Raw genomic sequence first — 19,141 nt, forward strand, 5'->3', positions numbered from 1 at the left:
AGTTGACTTTTAGATTTTTCCAGTCTTTAGCTGTTCTAAATAACACTGATAGGAGGTGACTTTCAAACCTTTAAAAAAAAAATAATCTCAGCACACTATATAAGAACATTTACATCAACACCCAGTGCTCACATCAGTAACAAAAGGTCCTAGAAGCCCTTCTTACCCTCGCTATATGTAATGCACTCTAATACTTCCTATTCTATTCTGTTCTGTTTCATTTTTCTAAAAACTTATGGTCCGAATCCACTAAATTTATTTCATAGACCCGCTAGTGCGCCAGTGACCTGCATTTTTTAACATATTCTACATACTTCTTCATGTACAATGTAACTGTATACAAGATAAGTTGCTAGAACTGATCTTCTGAAGGTTATATGCCTTTAAAATTTGTATAGATGTTGGCCTGTTACCTCCTTAGAAATTATACAGATGTGTTTACTCACATGGTTTACTTGTTGCTGGTGAGAAAAGGAGCTTCCATGAGAGTCAGGAGTGCATGCTTCCCTTCACCTTAGCACTGTGCTGTCAGGCCTGTAAAAACATCTGTCATTGATTGGTAAAGATGGTTTGTCATTATGTTTAATGTACATGTGTCATGTTTACAGGGATCCCTGTGTCATTTACTAAATTTATCCTTTCCTGCATATTTGAAATGTACCAAACTTACATATGCATTTAGGTCTGTTGGTCAACTCTCTTTTCTGATATTAGACTTTGAATTATTACAGCTGTATAATATGTTAAAATGTGCAGTAGGGCTAGTCCCCTCCACTTAGTCCTCTTAGTATTGTATGGCTGTCCTCATTCATTCATTTGTACCACAGATTCACACTCATTTCTCTTTTTTTTTTAAGATTTTTTTTTTTTTTTATTCATGAGAGACAGAGAGAGGCAGAGATACAGGCAGAGGGAGAAGCAGGCTCCTCACTGGGAGCCTGATGCAGGACCCTATCTCAGGACCCTGGGATCACAACCTGAGCTGAAGGCAGATGCTCAACCGCTGAGCCACTCAGGCGTCCCCGAGAACAATATATTCTTAACAGGCTCCTCCTGCCTTTGAAGCCCAGTTTGTCTCTCTGCCCAGAACACCCCTTCTTTAGAGAGCTGCACAGACATCTCCCTTGTCCTATCCCTTGTCCTACTCAAGTCTACTGAAATGTCACTTTCTCCATCTAGGCTATCTGACTTTTTAAAGTCATTTATTTTTTTTTTAGGTCATTTAAAATAGTTACCCACCCCACTGCCACCACCTCCACAATATTTCCAGCCACATTCCACCTCCCTGCTCAACTGAGCCACCCAGGTGCCCCCCCGTATTTCTCTTTTTAACCTTCTTCTCTGTTGTTTCTTGCACATGTCTCAATCTTCTGGCCGAAGTCTTTAGTGCTAATATTGTGCTTTCTGTGATGACAGAGGTCTGTGCAGCCAGCCTGGCCGCTTGCTGATGTGTGACTAGAGATCACCCTTATGAGCTTGCCTTTTGGGTCTTCATTCTTGTCCCAGATGTGGGGCTAGGTCGTTCCATTCTTCAGGATGTACCCCGGGATGGTGGGTTCTTTGAAACCGTGCCTTCAGCCCACAAGGGTTGCTCTTTTGTGAGTTAGAATCCCAGAGCACACCGCCCATGAGGGAGGTGATTTCCTGGAGCTGACGGCTTGCTTCCCATCTGTGCTGTTTATCCAGGGCGAGCCGTGCTGCACCACAGTAATCAGTTGAGGTTTTCTACTGAACAGGGTAATGGTTTCTTTTCCCTGGATTTGTTTAACTAGCATCCTAGGAACAGATTCAGGCAGGCATGATTTAGTTTGACAACTCATTAGCTGGGGGTTGGTCCCAAATACCATTCAGAGGGAGAGAGCAAGGTCTGCATGTGGGAAGCATGATTCACAGGATTTGAGAACTGTCTGATGGGGATGCCAGCCCCTCTGTCTAACAGCTGGTATGTGCCAGGGGTTCCTTTCATTCCAGGTGGAGCACAGGGAACTCATTTGCTCAGGCAGCATCCACCCCTGGGCAACTCATCCAAGTGGCCCAGGCCTCCTGCCTTCTTCCCTCCCTCCCTGGCAGAGACTCTCCCTTTCTGCTGTCCAAGCACCCGGGGACGTCTCAGCCCACGGGGTTATCAGTCCCGGCCATCTGCGGAGGCGCCTCTCTGGGAGGGCAGCACTTGAGGGGCTGTGTCAGTGGGATCATGTTCCTGGAATGAGTGGGACAGTATCAGAGGTATTGGGCGAGGTACTACAGCAATGCATGAGACAGTGTGGCTCGGCACTGAAAAAAGCTCACATAACAGAGCTTTGATGCAATCCTTTTTGGATTTCTGAGGGGAAAATTTAAGGTTGGTAGGAGAGACAGGCTAGGGTTGCATAAGCTTAATGCTTATTTTCAAATAGCTAATCTTCAGAAAACAACTGAATTTAGAAGATTCTTCTCTAAGGCCCCAAAAGATTTCTTTCTGCCTCCACCCTCTTGGCCCTGGTTTACCTCTGTTGTCATGTTCCTGAGCTTCAGCGGCAATTGTGGCTGGTCAGCCAGCCCAGGGCTTGGGGAGCTTCAAGCTGGACTCTTGCAAGGCCCAGATCACACGGAGCCATCGCTGCTCCAAGGAGTCTTGACGGTCTTGAAAACCCCCACATACCTCGGGATCCGACTGTCGTTCTCGGGGCTCTCTGCCAGCGTGGTGGAATTGAAGGCTGATTTTCTTTGCCACCCGCTACCTGAATCATTTTAGCTCTTCCGGTTATTTGTGTCTACACTTTATTTACTTTTCTGGGATGCCACTGTCAAGTTCCACAATACCTTATAGCCGTTGATAGATAGAGTCTTTCCTTTTCTTCAAAGAGGTTCCCAGGTGACATTTATTTTCAGTCTGCTGTAGTGACAGGTTCAGGTTGACAGGAATGGAATTTGGGCTTAAGCTTTAGCAGAGGTGGCGGGATGGGCCAACTGTAGAGCCTCTTGAATTTTTAAGATTTACCGACCCTGACAGTGGTTTGGCAGGTGCAGGCATCCCAATGAAAAGCCTGCTCAAACGTGACTGACCTTCCCTTGTCGAGGAGACTGTGAGCACTATTAAGTACTGCTTAATTTCTAAGTCCTGCCCTCCTGCTGGAATGTGAGACAGTGTCAAGGTAATTTTGCTTACTGGCCCAGCAGCCTGTAAGCAGTACATCCCGGGTATGGGTCTCTGAGGTCCGAGTGCTGATAAGCCTATAAGTCTGGCTGTCGGGGAAAGCTGTTTCTGGTGAGTTTCTCTGACAAATCCTATCTTCCAGGTTCCTGCATGATCAGGAGGAGGCCCGGTCCTGGCTGATCACCCAGAGTATTTATGTAACCAGGTGCATAGCATAATGACATGCCATTCATAATGCTAATTTCACTTTCTTCTCCGAGCATGCCAGGAATTCCTGATATAGATGACCCAGTTCACTAGCACAGTGCTCAAAACCCAGAACTAATCAGAAGGAAGCCAGCAAGCAAACTTAACTATTAGAAGGTGGCTGTGCAGTGCATTGAGAAGGGAGAGTAGTTTTAATATTTAATAAGTGTTGGTATGCAGATTTTATTTTGAAAGATGAACTAAGTCACAGGGCCTGTAAATTTAATTATTGAAAAGGATATAAAGTAGGCCCATTCAGTGAAACCTGCTACAACTCTGAAATCTCTAACAGGAGCACCTCTGAGGGAATCAGAGGAGACCAGGAACAAATTCTGCATAACTAGGGCTTGGAGGAGCCATTAGCATTCTGTGCGAAGGAAGGAACTTAATCCTTGGGTTGGGGAACACTCCTTTCAAGCTGACAGGGAGAGGTAGGTAATGAGCCTTGCTCCCTGGTGACCAACCTCAGGAGTCCAGCAAATGAAATGGACGCACCATGCCAGCGATGTCCGAGGTGGGAGGGGTGCTGTGATGCCAGGGAGCGAGCCAGGGAGGCTCTACCCTCCACGGAAGTGAAAACATCAGCAGCTGAGCTGCCCCAAAAGAAGATGGCTTAGAACACTTGCCACATGAAGTGAAGTAAATGGACAAATGACAGGCTTTTCTAGAGAGAGGCAGGATTAGCCGCTGTCCCCACATGCCTCTCTGTCTTCTCTCTGAACTGTACTTGTGTCAGCAGTGCCCACTCACAAGAGGGCCGTGGACGTCAGGCCAGGCGCAGGCTCAGCGGTGCTGATTCTTCCGCACCTCCCCTCAGCACCTTTGTGCACTCACTCTGGGCCCTGAGTGTGACTTGTCACGTGTCCCTAGAGACTGAGGTTGTCTGAGGTGTAAGGGCTTCCTGGTGGGTCCTCTCCTCACCTTGAACGGTCCTGCCATTGAGGGCTGCCATCTTACAGAGGGACAAGTTCCCAGAGCTATGGGGTCTTTCTGGACAAATTCTTGGGTTGCTCAGAATTGTATTTTAGTAGGATTGCAACCAGAAGATTGTATATTACAAACCTCTAAGTCAGAGTCTGTCATTGACTTGTCTGAGATTTATTTATTTATTTTTAAAAGATTTTATTTATTCATGAGAAAGACACACAGAGAGAGGAGGCAGAGACATAGGCAAAGGAAGAAGCAGGCCCCTCGCAGGGAGCCCAATGTGGAACTCGATCCTCAAACCCGGAGATCATGCCCTCAGCTGAAGGCAGACGCTCAACTGCTGAGCCACCCAGGCTTCCCTGCCTGAGTTTTTTTTTTTCCCCTTGCCTGAGTTTTAAACATCTGTTTGTTATCTCCCCGAGCAAAAAATTAAAAAATAGAGCATTCTCTTTATCTTCTTGAGGGTTATAAATGGGATAAACTCATGTATTTGTTAATATTTTTTCTTCTATTTCAATTATCTAATATTACAAACATACCAGAAGTGATGGAGCCTTCCATAACCAACCCTGCCATGAGTTTCAGGTTTTTCTTCCTTTTTCTGTTTTTAAGTAATAGAGATACTACAGCTACAGCTGACTCAGCCTATTCCTTTTTCTCCCTCTTTCCCCATGGGTTACCGCTGTTCCAAACACGTATTCTTCCTCTGTGTCTATAGTCAGGACAAGTCGTGATTTTTAATGTCCTTCCCACCTTCTGCAATCACTGACTGCCCATCATGAGCTGGTAGGTTCAGTTACCTGCTGTCTGCCTGGAGCCCAGATGTCCTGTGTAGATTTTAACATGGAATTGTTTTTTTGCAAAGGAAGCATTCCCCCACCACCGTACTGAAATGAACCAAAGAAGAAGAAAACTAGCCGTCCCCATCCACACCTGCTTCTGTCAGCCTGCTCCTTTCCTTTTTCCTTTCCCAGTGCATCCGACCAGAATGACCCATGGACAGACTCCACGTGTAGGTTCGTGCCCACCGTAGATCTCAGAGGCTCACATGTGCTTGTGTCTGCAAGCCCCTCTGCTTGCTTCCCCGCAGCAGAGGTGGCTACGTGGCCTTTGTGCAGGCCTCCAGTACCACTCTCCTGCCCCACTCCATTTCTGGAGGGTGCTGACTGGGGCATCCCACAGGGGTGTCCAGCTGGGGTCGGCATGTCTGGACCTCTGATGCTACTTAGCCCCAGTTGAGGGTGTAAGAATAAGAATGAGAAGGAGATTTATGTTTTATTATTTTTTTTTTAAAGATTTTTATTTATTTATTTATTCATGATAGTCACAGAGAGAGAGAGAGAGGCAGAGACACAGGCAGAGGGAGAAGCAGGCTCCATGCACCGGGAGCCCGACGTGGGATTCGATCCCGGGTCTCCAGGATCGCGCCCTGGGCCAAAGGCAGGCGCCAAACCGCTGCGCCACCCAGGGATCCCGAGATTTATGTTTTATTTAGTGGTTTCCGTTTCTGATTACTGCATAGTTCTGGATAGTTCTACAGTTATAAATTAGAGATTTTAAGTAATAAGCATAATTATTAAAAATTTAATTTCTTTTCCAGTCAGCAAATACATAGTGAATTCTAGTCTTCATTAATTTAATCAACAAATTTATTTATTATGTGCTCATTTCTTGTTCTCCACATTGGGGACACAGGATAAAAACAGCTTAGGGCTCTACTCTCATGAAGCTGACATTCTAGGAGGTCATTGGCAGGAAGTAAGTAAGCTAATAAGCAGGTGAATACAATGCAGAGAAGTAATAGATGTGATATGATAACGAGTGCTGGGCGATGACCAGTCAGGTGACTGCAGCAATAATGATATTTATGCCGGGCTTGGGATCAGAGGAGAACCAGGCATGTAATGCTTAGGTGGCTGGAAGATTTCAGGCTGAGGGAACAGCAGATGCAAAGGCACTGAGGCATTTTGTTGGTTCTTTCTGCTTTCACAAGTGCATTACAGCCGGTGTAGAGAAACACAGTATAGGTGGTTTTCTGCACGCTCCATCCTGTGTGGAAAGCTATTTATCTGAGGTTTTGCTGTGCCATGACTTAGGCTTAGCAGAGCTGGTTCATTGGAGTTGTTTGGGTTTGTGTGCACTCTGGGAGCTGAAAGTTGTCCCTGTTTCCCTCAGCTCTACGTCTCCTCAGAGAGCCGCTTCAACACCTTGGCGGAGTTGGTTCATCATCACTCGACTGTGGCAGACGGGCTCATCACCACTCTCCATTACCCAGCTCCCAAGCGCAACAAGCCCACTGTCTACGGCGTGTCCCCCAACTACGACAAGTGGGAGATGGAGCGCACGGACATCACCATGAAGCACAAGCTGGGTGGAGGCCAGTACGGGGAGGTGTACGAGGGTGTATGGAAGAAATACAGCCTGACAGTAGCTGTGAAGACCTTGAAGGTAAGCTTGGGACTGCTGCTGCCGCTCGCGGTACCATGGCTAAATACGGTTTCTCATGGTTTGTCGCGGCGGGTGCTGGAGTGTGGTGGTGCTGCTCTCCGGGTGGCCTGCTTCTGTGCTCAGGTCCTAGGGGTAACTGGTGCCCGGGAAGTGCCTCTTTGGGCCCCTGTGGTCCTTTTCTTCGAATGGGGGCAGTCCCTCTCCCAGACTCAGTGTGATACAGTGAGAACTGAGAAGTGCTGTGGTTTTTTGGTGTAAAAAAGATGAGTCATTTGGAGAAGTGTTTTCATCATATGGCAAGATTCTTTTAAAGCTGTGAGTTTTTGTTCTGTTTGGCATTTAGATCATTTCCTATTGACAATTAAGAGAAAGAGGAGGAAGAAACTAAGATTTGAAAGAAGGGAGATTTAACCAAAATGCATTTGACTCTTCTGTGGATTTTTGTTGGCAGATTTGAAAGGCAAGTGCATTGGGTGTTCCTAGCAAGTTCCAGTTTTGTGTAGTGGGAGTGTAGATTTCTGGAAATGGAGGTGTGGAAAATCATGAGGGATGCCTTCTTACTAACTCAGGCAGTGTCCAGTCATTCTTTTTTTTTTTTTTTAAGATTTTATTTATTTATTCATGAGAGACACACAGAAAGAAAGAGAGAGAGAGAGGCAGAGACACAGGCAGAGGGAGAAGCAGGCTCCATGCAGGGAGCCCGATGTGGGGCTTGATCCCTTGATCCCTGGGCTGAAGGCAGGGCTAAACTGCTGAGCCAAACCAGGCTGCCCCATCCAAGTTGTTCTTATTAACTAGGACCTTCGCCCTCTCCACCCAGGTGTGGGGCTTGTAGTTTTTAGGTGTGTTTGAAGTCCTTTGAAATCTTTAGGTGGCCAACCAAGGGTTTCACTTGCAACCCTCTGCCTTCTGAATGTGATTTGAGCTTTTACCTGTGGTCAGAGCATCCCCTAGTGTTGACCTGCACTATTTTCACTTGCTTTATTTTTTATTTTTTTAAAGATTTATTTATTCATTCAGAGAGAACGAGAGAGAGGCAGAGACACAGGCAAAGGGAGAAGCAGGCCCCATGCAGGAAGCCCGATGCGGGACTCGATTCCGGGTCTCCAGGATCACACCCCAGGCTGCAGGTGGCACTAAACCACTGCGCCACCAGGGCTGCCCTATTTTCACTTGCTTTAAACGAACCAATTGTACTACTTGTGCACAGAGATTAAGAGGGACCCTGTAGTCACTGGACTAGAAGAATGGAAACATCCACAGCTAGAAGGGACCCAGGTGCATGCACAGACTTCTCTGAAGTCTGTGGGACACACACTTGGAGACTGCTGAAGTCAGATCACTTGCCTATTAGGGACTCTCTTATTTCCCTGCTGCCTTTACTCAGAGGCACAGTAAAGTGGGAATTATGGTTTCTGGCTGATATAAAGTGACAGCTTCAGAGAAAGGATCACATTTCGTTCTAGAAACCAAGGGTGGCTTCCTGGCACTCCTATCGATTGTGCCCCCTTAGACCAGTCCTTAGGGCAGGACTGATACTTGTATGTTTGGGGCTGACATGATTTGAGGTCACCTTGAGGACTTCTGGATACTTTCCAGACACGATTTTTTGAAAAGACAATAAGCATTTATTGAGTTCACTGTATTCTTCTGTTCACTAGGCCCTGGGCTTAATCCTGGGATTGTGAAAATAGAGTTGTTCACCTCAGGCCAGTCTAGGTAGTAGAGCAGTGTAGTTAGGAGGAGAAATAGGCAATATGACGGTAACCACAGTCTGGTTCGATAGGTACCAGATTAGAGATGGGAGCTTGGGAATGGGGGAGCAGGCACCACTGCTGAGCTCCACTTGGCAGGGGGAACACAGGAAGGGAACCATAGTTGGCGCCATAGGCCAGGAACAGGAATCGGCCAGGGGAGCAGAGGCCTAGACAGAGGTGGACAGCAGAGAGCCCGCGCAAAGTCACAGGGTTTGAACTGGCTATGGAGCTAGGACGTTACCTCAGAGGCAGTGGGGCACATTGAAGGTTTTGATGCCCAGATGATTGGATTTACACTTCCCAAAGATGACTACGTTGGCGAGCCTTAGAAAAAATGAAAGAGCTGTTGCCCTGCCTCCCGCAGACCAGATGAAGCCAGGGAGAGATGTGTGCATGTGCTCCAGCGTTTCCATCTGGCACAGGGTCACACAGGGTCGGAGAGCAGGCCCAGCCTTGGGTCTTTTTTTTTTTTTTTTTTTTTCTTCAAGATTTTATTTATTCATGAGAGATAGACACAGAGAGAGGCAGACACACAGGCAGAGGGAGAAGCAGGCTCCATGCAGGGAGCCCCATGCAGGACTCAATCCCGGGTCTCCAGGACCACACCCTGGGCTGAAGGCAGGAGCTTAACCGCCGAGCCACCCAGGGATCCCCCCAGCCTTGGGTTTTGACCAGAGTGAGAGACTGGTAAAGGCCCAGGCATTACCCACACATGTGCCATAATTTGCAAAAATGAAACAAGGAAGATAGAAGCACAAAATTAGTGAGGTGTCCATCCAGGAAAGACTTATTTGGAAACTTTAGAAAGAGGGTGAGTTTGCACAACTTGAAATATGGGAAAAACACAGCCCAGCAGCTGATGCTGTGGATTGTTTGCTGAGGAACTGAAGATGGGTGTTCCAGAGAAGAGACCCCTCTCAGAGTTCTCTGGTGGTGGTGGCTTTCTTACACCAGTGAATCAGAATTATCTGGAAGTTGAGTGCCTTTTAGAATATATTTCTCTAATGATGTATTCTTAAACTTTATTATACTTTTGATGGTTTTCCCCGAGAGCTCTATTAACTTTATGGTTGCACAGTTGGTAAAAAAAAAAAGTTACAGAATCTCGCATGGATCTCTGGGAGTCATCACCCCCGCTGATAGCTAATTAGGGAAAAGGGAATGCATCATATTCTAGAGATGTATGTCATCCCAAAATATGGTACTAAGCAACTGCTAAATAAATTATTCCCTTTTCTGCCTCCCCTGCACAAAGCACATTTCTACAATAGGTTTCCCACTTGTCCAATAAGATTATATCACTATTTTTGGCATTTGTCTCCACTAGAGAAGTTGAGAACTTTGAGTGGGTTCTAAATGACAGTAATGGCTAATGTTTGGGGTGTTTTTGTTTTTATTTTATTTTATTTTATTTTATTTATTTTATTTTATTTTATATTTTATTTTATTATTTTATTTTATTTATTTATTTTATTTTATTTTATTTTATTATTTTATTTTTAGATTTTATTTATTTATTCATGAGAGACACACACAGAGAGAAAGAGAGACAGGCAGAGAGAGAAGCGGGCTCCTCGCAGGGAGCCCGATGTGGGACTCGATCCCAGATTCTGGGATCACACCCTGCGCTGAAGGCAGATGCTCAACTGCTGAGCCATCCAGGTGTCCCTGTTTTTGTTTTTAAAGATTTTATTTATCCATTTGGCAGCACAAGCAGGGGTAGGGAGGGGCAGGCAGAGAGAGAGAGAGAGAGGTAGAAGCAGGCTCCTGGCTGAGGAGAGAGCCCAACATGGGGCTTGGTCCTGGGATCATGACCCAAGCTGAAGGCAGCCCCATAAGTGACCGAGCCACCCAGGCGCCCCTTGGCTAATGTTTATTGAGCTCTTACCATGTGCCCGGCAGAGTCTGAGTGCTCCCATTTGTAGCCTCTCTTTTCATCCTTTCACCCATCGTAAGGGTATGGTTCTCCTGTCACCACTGTTTCAGGCCTGAGGAAACTACAGTGGTAGGAGGCTGGGTAACTGGCCTGGTGTTAGCTAATGAGGTACCGCAGAGCCAGGATTCTGGCCCAGGCATCCTGCCTCAAAGCCTGGCTCCTTTCTTCTTTCTTTAACTGTCATTTGTGTTCCTATTCCTCATAAGCTGTGAAAAACGCACAAACCACAGTTCAGCATCTTAGAAGTTCCCTTCCCTACCCCCATTCAATTACCCTCAGGCTGCAGCTGCGTCCTTTCTTTCCAGGACTCGACTGGACACCTGAGTCTGTGTCTGCTCCTGTGCTACACACCCTGCCTGTTTTGTGATGATGGTGCCTCTTGAAGCAGCACAGCACCAGGCAGCCCCTGGGTCCTGTACCATCAGGGCCTGAGACCAGAGAGATCCAGAGAGACAGGAGTGCATGAGGCTGACCCCAGTGGGTGGAAAAGTGGAACTAAAGCAGACACCCACTGTTGGGAACTGCTAGTTTGAGTTCTGATGGAATGCAGCAGGTTGTAGACTTCACTCTACCTGTGATTATCAGTGTCACAGGTAGGATATACCTGAGAGAACCGACTCTTAAGTACAGGAAAGCCCCACATTTCATATAAGCTGTATTCTGAAAATTTGTTTACATGTCTTTTTTCTATGAAACAGTTCTGTAAGTCTTAGAATTTGAGAAAGACTACTGTTGATTTAGTGTGGCATCAGGACTGACTCATAAGCAACTGAAAGATTTAACCATTAAAATAGTGGAAAATAACATTGTTGAAAAGTGTTAAGACTTAAAATTGTACTCATTTCTTTACCTATTTTACTCTTTACCTATTGTGCTCATTTTCTTTACCTATGTATGCAAATAGGTAACATGCACACATGGTATCTTCCACCCTTGATTTTTGTGACTTTGCAGAAATAGTCCACATGGGGGTATCTTTGTTAACCATATGGCAGCAGGCTATAGACACTGCACTGTGCCTTCTCGTGTCCGTGTATCCTGAAGTTCCTCATCAGTGTACATAAGGTGGTCTTGTTTTTGCACAGATACAGTTTAATGTATATCAGCTTTCAGTGGGCATTTGTGTCCTTGCCAGTACTTTGCAATTACAGACAGTGCCACAGGGATTCTTCTTGTTAGGCATGTGGAGACTGTCCTGGTGGTCAGCTCCCCAGAGTATCCTAGATTGAGGAGCATACACCACTTTGTACTCAGCCAGCAGTGTTGGCAAAGTGCTTTGATTACCCTGCCCTTGCCAAGGCAGTCTGTTTGGGTTTGGTTCTTGCTTGTTGTGTTTTTCCCCAGGAAATTAGTTCTATTAGAGAACTCCCAAAATGAGCAGAGAAGGAAGGGCTTTCCATGATGGCACTGGACAGTCACATGCTCTGGCCCTCTGGCTCCCTGAGGGGGCTGTGCACAGGGAGAGGGGCTGTGTATCTCAGAGTCCACCGTTTCTGTGTTGCTCACTCTTACAGTGGATTCCATCCTGACTATGAGCAGGATACACCTGTGTGCTCGAGGGCCAGAGCTCTGGGGCTTCTGTGTGCGGTGGTTGCTTATGCATCTGGTTGGTGAACCACCTTCCTCAGCCTGGCTCAGTGCCTCTGCCTGGTCTCTGCAGCCCCATTGCTGCAGGCTGTGGGATGGCACCTCACTGTAGTGATAGCCTTGCTCACCTCATGTTGAGAACTGGGGGACAGATGTGGAAGCAGCTCTCTGTGGAGCCTACTCCGGGGCCACGGTCCCTGAGAGCAGCATGAAAGGCACTCAAGGCTGCACAGCACCAGTGGGACGCTGAGCCATTTTCAGGAACACTGCGCTTTGTTAATGCCGAAGGATGCCTATGCTCGGGGGAAGCCAGTGAGCAGAAAGGGTGAAATGGAAAGAAAGCACTCTGGGTGAGAACCTGGGTCTGGAGAATATGTATCTGTGAGAAAGAAACAGCAGCGTTAACTCAAGACCCAGTCTGTTTTATGCAAGGAATTGTATTAGCCTGCTTCCCAGGAATAGAGATCACCTGTCTTCCTTACAGTCCAAGTGGGTCTTGCTGATGGAGTGCTGCCCACAAGGCAAGTGCTGCCCTTCTCCCCATTTGTGGATGAGAAGGGGACGTTCAGAGAAATCTCCCTTACCTGGCACGTGAGTGACTTAGCGTGGCCATGCAGTGGCAGGGCTTGATCTGTGTAACTCAGAGGCCATCCTCTTGACCTACTTGCCCCCCATACCAGCCAGGCCTTCATTTGCATCGGGCCCAGGCTGTTCCATCCCTGCGAGGACAGCCTGGCTGACCCACCACTCTCCCAATAGACGGGGATGAAAGTCAGTGTTCACTCAGTGTTGCTTTCACCCTAATTGATCAGAGTTAATTTTATTTTACTCTGTAAATGGAAGACTTTTCAAAAAGAGTGATGGAGGGCAGCCCCGGTGGCTTAGCAGCTTAGCGCCGCCTGCAGCCCAGGGCCTGATCCTAGAGATCCAGGATCAAGTCCCATGTCAGGCTCCCTGCATGGAGCCTGCTTCTCCCTCTGCTTGTGTCTCTGCCTCTCTCTCTCTCTCTCTCTCTCTAATAAGTAAAATTAAAAAAAAAAAAAAAGGTGATAGAAAGTTTTTAGATAAAAGGAAAGGGATAGAACAGAATAGCATCAGGCTGCTTCCAGTTTAATACAGCTACAAAAGTCTGAATGCTGCTAATACTTTCTGTTGTAAATTGAACCAGGCGGGATTCCAGCAGGGGGAGACAAGTTCATGCAGATCATCCTGAAAGAAACAAACAAGGAATTATTTATACTGTCCACACGTGGACGTGCTTGTGTGTGAATGAGGGGAGAATGAGACAAAAAGAGGAAAGGGTGCCTTTTGAAAGCCGCATTGTTCCTTTTACGAGTCCACGCCTCTCAGGATCCAGACATGGTTCTTTTAGAAAAGAGCCAGCAGCTATAAGAGCACATGATTTTTCTGAAATGACTTCACTATGGGTGGTTTATTATGCGGTACTTTAAAAAAGGAAAACCCCACTTGCCTAGAAAGCTTTATTTGAGAGCCACGTTTTGAACATATTGTTGTCCAGGCAAGGTTCTTGAAGCCCCCAGTCCTTACGTGAGCAGCATTGACTTGCCAACTCTGGCAGGCATTTGCTCTCCAGCCTTTGACATTAGCATGTCACCCGGTGGATCAGAGTGTCCCATGCACCAGCAGCATGGCCTGCTGAGCATGTTAAGGAGCAGAGAGGACTCTGAAGAATTGAACAGCCAATGGGGCGGTGGCAAAGATGAGTTCTTATCCCGTACGGCTTGACACGGAGACTACCAATGATGTTTAATTGACATCAGAACAACTGACCATTGTTAAAGAGCAGTAAATTGTTTCTGAGTTTCAGCCTCACAGCCCTAAGCTGAGTGCTAATGGGCTGACACGTGTCCTCAGCGGTCATGCTCCGCTTATAAACATGACTGCAACAGGCACACTAGGTGGAGGATGACCTGTCCTCTGGAAATCTATAAGGTGCCACATTGAAAATAAAGTTGATAAAGGGGCCTCTGGGTGGCTGGTCAGTGTAGTGTCCGGCTGGCTGTTGGTTTCAGCTCAGGTCATGATCTCGGGATCATGAGATCAAGCTCCACGTGGGGTTCCACGCTCAAAAGGGAGTCTGCTAAGGTTTCTCTCGCCTTCTGCCCGTCCCTGTGTGCGTGCTTACGTGCATGCATACACACTCTCTCTCTTTCTCAAATAAATAAATTAGTATTAAAAAAAAAAAAAAAGGTTGCTAAAGCTTTCCTCTCGGGCGAGTCTAGTTTTCCGGACATTCACTCCCCATCTGCCATGCAGTCTTTCTCTCCAGACAAATTCAGATTCCATGTTGAAACTTGGAGGGAGGTGTCCTGCTTCTCCTGCTGGCCTTTATAGCCAGGCTCTGGCAGCAGACTGACCAGGTCAGTCCCTCCACCTGCTTCTGATTGTGGTGATCAATCAGCGGACAGTCAGTTCTTTAAGTCAAAAGAGGTGTACGTGACCCAAGCCACAGGCTTCTGTGTGGTAGTGCCAACAGCGATGTGTAGGGCTAGGCGCACAGCACTCCAGAGTGGGGAAATAGCATCAAGTTTGCTCTGGGCAATTGCTCATATCTTTGTCTCTGCGTGGCATTTAGATACAGTGAACTTGCTAAAACATGACCTATGTGATGATCCTTGTGACTCCGTTGTTAGGGGGGCTGCTGTGGAGGATTATCTTAGGACCTGAGGAAAAGGACCAGGTAAGTGGTAGTGATTGCTTCATTAAGATCCCCTAATGACACCAGGCTTTCAGAATCCTCTGCAGTTCAGTGTCCTCTTTCATGTTTTGAGGTGTGGGTCTTATTTTGTAGGATAGTATCTTTTTATGTCATCAGGGTCTCTTCCATTAAATTGTGTTTCTGATTCTTCAGGTGGTTGTGGATTTTTTTATGTTAAGTGCTTTAGGACTCCTTGGAAACCACCTATTCCTTATGGGAATAGAAATATCCTCTACATAGCAGCCCCCAGAAACAAGTTGCCAACATGTATTTATGGTCCCGGGTGAGAATTCCCGAGTTCAGCAACAAAGGAGAATAATCCTCTGTGCTGCTGGGGCAATGATCATCTGTAGGGGCCCTGTCCAGAGCAATGTGCAGGCCGGCACTGGTGGGCCAGGGTGGTGGTTGGCCAAAGCTCCAGTTGTATTAACCATTCAAGCTGTACCTTCCTACTTAAATACTTTCCTTGCTGAAACAACTTCACCCCTCTTTTCCTCACAGGAGGACACCATGGAGGTGGAAGAGTTCTTGAAAGAAGCTGCAGTAATGAAAGAGATCAAGCACCCTAATCTAGTACAGTTACTCGGTGAGTGTGCAGAGCTCTGGAGAGAGGGCCTTTTAATTAAACCCTCTGGGGTGATGCAGGCGCTGTGAAAGAAGAGGTGCATGAAGATTTCTAATGTGGACATCTGTCCTCTGCTAACACTCAGCCTGTGGTAAAAAGGAGGCCGGTGTGGGATGGTGTGTGTGTGTGAGAGAGAGAATATATTACTCATTTTTTTCTTTCTCCTTCATTCCGTCCTTTTTTTTTTTCCCCCCTGAGAGGAGACGGGGTTAGTTGGGGAGGGAGAAAGAATCTTAAGCAGATTCCACACCCAGTGTGGAGCCCAGCAAGAAGCTCGGTCTCAGGACCTGAGATCACGACCTGCACCAAAACCAAGAGCCACCTTGGGACCCCGCTGTTTGTTTTAAGAGAGGGAGAGAGGCGAGGGAGTAGATTATTACTTTGTCAATACTTAAAAGCAGTCAAAAGCAAATCTCGTATGGCTTCTGAGACTGGAATTTTCCAGAGTCCCTTCACTGGAGTTATTCTGTTAAGTAGCCATCATAGTGCAGGGGTGAACTGACAGTGGTGTAGGCTGTTTGGTGTGTGCTGGACCTTTGCTTCTGAACTCAGTGGCAGCCTCTTCTGTTGGAGTTCAAGGGCCTGAGAAGAAGAACAGAGCATGGCCACATCCCTCCCATAGGAGCCTAATCACAAGCCATGAGTGCTGCTTGCAACTGTGGTAGAGGTTGGGCCCTAGACTTAGGGGCAGACACAGAACCCATTTCAGGAGCCCTTTTCTGTCATTCTGTCTTCTCCGGGATTGGTGCACTCAGGAACAGAGCAGCACACTGAAGCCCTCGATGTCTTTCTTATTGGCAGGTGTCTGCACCCGGGAGCCCCCGTTCTATATAATCACTGAGTTCATGACCTATGGGAACCTGTTGGATTACCTGAGAGAGTGTAACCGGCAGGAGGTGAACGCTGTGGTGCTGCTGTACATGGCTACTCAGATCTCATCAGCCATGGAGTACCTGGAGAAGAAAAACTTCATTCACAGGTAGGAGCCTGGCGAAGCAGCCCTCCCCACAGAGCCATGGAGCAAGCTTGGGGCCTGGGCAATCTTTTACAAAAAGCTGCAACCTGCAAGGTTTTAGGGCGCAGCCTCTTGCTTTAGTGCCAGTGGCACAGAACGAAAGCAAATGCTGGGTTCCTGACCTCACTGGCTTCAGGTATGTGTCCAGGACCAGATTCAGCAGGCCTGGACCCTGGACCCACCAAGCAGTGGATCCTGGCGGTAAGAAATATTTCCCCCTTAGCACCTTTTTGGACTAAGTGGAATACTAAATGAAGTTCATCAAAGGCATCCTTCCTAATAATCAGTGCTCCTTGGGAAGCAGAGTGCTTGGTGTACCTGCCAGGCGGGCGCTCACCAGTCATGACCTCCCACAGGGAGGCTGGTGTTGCTTCTACACAGGATCACAGTCACAGCCGGTGCACAGGCTTTGTTTTTGCGTGTTTTCTCCCTCCTTTCTCTTTATTGTCATTTCATTATCCACTTAACTTGCTGTCCTCTAGTTCAGGGATGTTTCCATGATCGTCAGAACTGTGGATATGTGGTTCTAAATTAAGCATCTTTGCTGTTTTGAAGGCTGGAGTGCTTTGACCTTCAAGTGTGCCACAATTATCTTGGTGTTCGCATTCCTTGCTGGTGGAAATGGCTCCTTAGCACAGTGATGGCCTAAGCAGGACAGAGCCTGATGGGCTTTGCCAGTGACTTTTATGCAAGATGTTCTCCACGCCAGCGCTGTGAGCTTTCCTACTCAATTAACTCAAGTATGAAACCCATACATGAGATTTCATAGTGAGGAATACGAGGAGCATGTGTGAGAGGCTGGCCATTCCTTGTAAAACAGATTTCCAGTGCTGCATGAGAGCCTGATTCACCTGCTCCTGTCACTCAAGAACGTGAACCCTCTGAGGCTGCAAATTGAGATTTCTTGACTTTTGGTTTGCTTTGCATGGCTAGATCCAGTCCCTCTTCATTTCATGAACTTAAAATGCTTTACCAAAATCCTGTTAGGCACAAGTCTTCTGCGTGTAATTTCTCTCTGATTGCTGATGATCAGGCTATCTTAGGCAGCCATCACCCAAAGGTGCTGCCTCTTGTCATCCTCCCTTCCATTTTGCCTTGTGATTTCACGAACCACAGCTTAAGACTCCCACCTCCCTGGGACAATCAGGAGACGAGAGCAAGCTAATTATACAGGACAGAATTTGTACGATACCTTTGTTTTTGTTTTTTAAAGATTTTATTTATTTATGAGAGATACACAGAGGCAGAGACACAGGCAGAGAGAGAAGCAGGCTTCATGCAGGAGCCTGATGTTGGACTCGATCCCTGGTCTCCAGAATCACCCCTGGGCTGAAGGCAGCACTAAACTGCTAAGCCACCAGGGCTGCCCTGTACAATACCTTTGGATAAGCATCAGGACAAACTAGGAGAGTGCAAAACGCAATTTGGGGGAAAGTGCCATGGGCTTTATTTTGTCCTCTATCAAGTCTGGTTAGACCAAGGGGAGACTCCCTTTTTTCCCCTTGCCTGATGTAGGGCTAGTGTAACTGGGCAGACCCTTAGGTGGCCATAGATATGTAGGCATCAGTGGAAGCACTTTACCTTTTAACTCATGACCTCTCATAACAACCCTAAGAGGTAGATGCTGCCATTATCAACTTCATTGTCAGGATGAGGATGACAGAGGCCCAGGGTGAGAACTTGCTCCCACCTACTCTCTGCTGCCTCTCACGTTGGTGGGAGCTCAGGTGGATGCTGAGGGATAGGTACCATTCCTGGTGGGGTGTTCACACACACGCGCGCGCGCGCACACACACACACACACACACACACACACACACACACACGTTCCCAGGGGACTGGACCCAGTTGTCAGCAGTATGCCTTCACTCGCTGCTGGTGGATTTGTAAAGCTGGGAAAGCTGACCACAATACTCATGGATGAATGCTTTCTTTTCCCAGAGATCTTGCTGCCCGAAACTGCCTGGTAGGGGAGAACCACTTGGTGAAGGTGGCTGATTTCGGCCTGAGCAGATTGATGACAGGGGATACCTACACAGCCCACGCTGGAGCCAAGTTCCCGATCAAGTGGACGGCACCAGAAAGCCTGGCCTACAACAAGTTCTCCATCAAGTCTGACGTCTGGGGTAAGGGCTGCTGCTACTCTCAGTCCTCTCCTGCTAGGGTGGGTCCTCTTCTGTTCTCTCTCTCCTTGCCTTTTCTCAGCCTCTTTCTTGTTCCTTATTTTCCTTCATTACTTAGTTCTCTCTTATTTCCTCTTTCTTTCTCACTTTACAATCTTTACTCCTGTTTTCTCCAAAATGAAGTAAAAACCCATGTTTTCTTCCAAAATAATTCGGATTAACTTCTTTTCTCCTCTACTAACTTAGTGCCTTCATCTGAAGTGTGCTGCTTAGGTCTGTGGGGGCAGTTGGCCAACCCTGCAGACACCCAGGCTCTTCTGAGCCAGTATTTTTACTTTTGTTAAAGAACTTATTTTGACAGGTAGGAAGTATATACTGAGGAAGGCAGAGTTGCATCATGAGCCCCATGCATGCTCACCCACCTTTCCTGGCCATCAGCTCCTGGTACTCCTGTACCCTCTACCCCCCCCCCCAACCCTTATTATTTTGAAGCAAATTCCAGATAGCATATTATTTTATCCTTAAATATTTCAGTATGAGCTCTCAGAGATGTTTTTTTGTTGTTGTTGTTGTTTTTGTAACCACCCTTCTCCCCAGATTGACTAATTTCTGAGTATCACGA

At 47.0% G+C, this 19,141-nt stretch overlaps 1 protein-coding gene across 2 annotated transcripts in view; it reads left to right on the plus strand.

Moving 5' to 3' along the window:
* Positions 1 to 19,141, plus strand: part of ABL1 (ABL proto-oncogene 1, non-receptor tyrosine kinase) — a 142,946-nt gene that overhangs the window by 113,626 nt on the left and 10,179 nt on the right. For both annotated transcript variants that reach the window (XM_077851078.1, XM_077851079.1), the window contains exons 4-7: positions 6,485 to 6,757; positions 15,258 to 15,342; positions 16,183 to 16,360; positions 18,338 to 18,522. In XM_077851078.1, coding sequence (XP_077707204.1) covers positions 6,485 to 6,757; positions 15,258 to 15,342; positions 16,183 to 16,360; positions 18,338 to 18,522 — 721 coding nt within the window. The remainder of the gene's footprint in view (positions 1 to 6,484; positions 6,758 to 15,257; positions 15,343 to 16,182; positions 16,361 to 18,337; positions 18,523 to 19,141) is intronic.

Source organism: Canis aureus, chromosome 16 (genome assembly GCF_053574225.1).
Source record: "Canis aureus isolate CA01 chromosome 16, VMU_Caureus_v.1.0, whole genome shotgun sequence".
Lineage (NCBI taxonomy): Eukaryota > Metazoa > Chordata > Mammalia > Carnivora > Canidae > Canis > Canis aureus.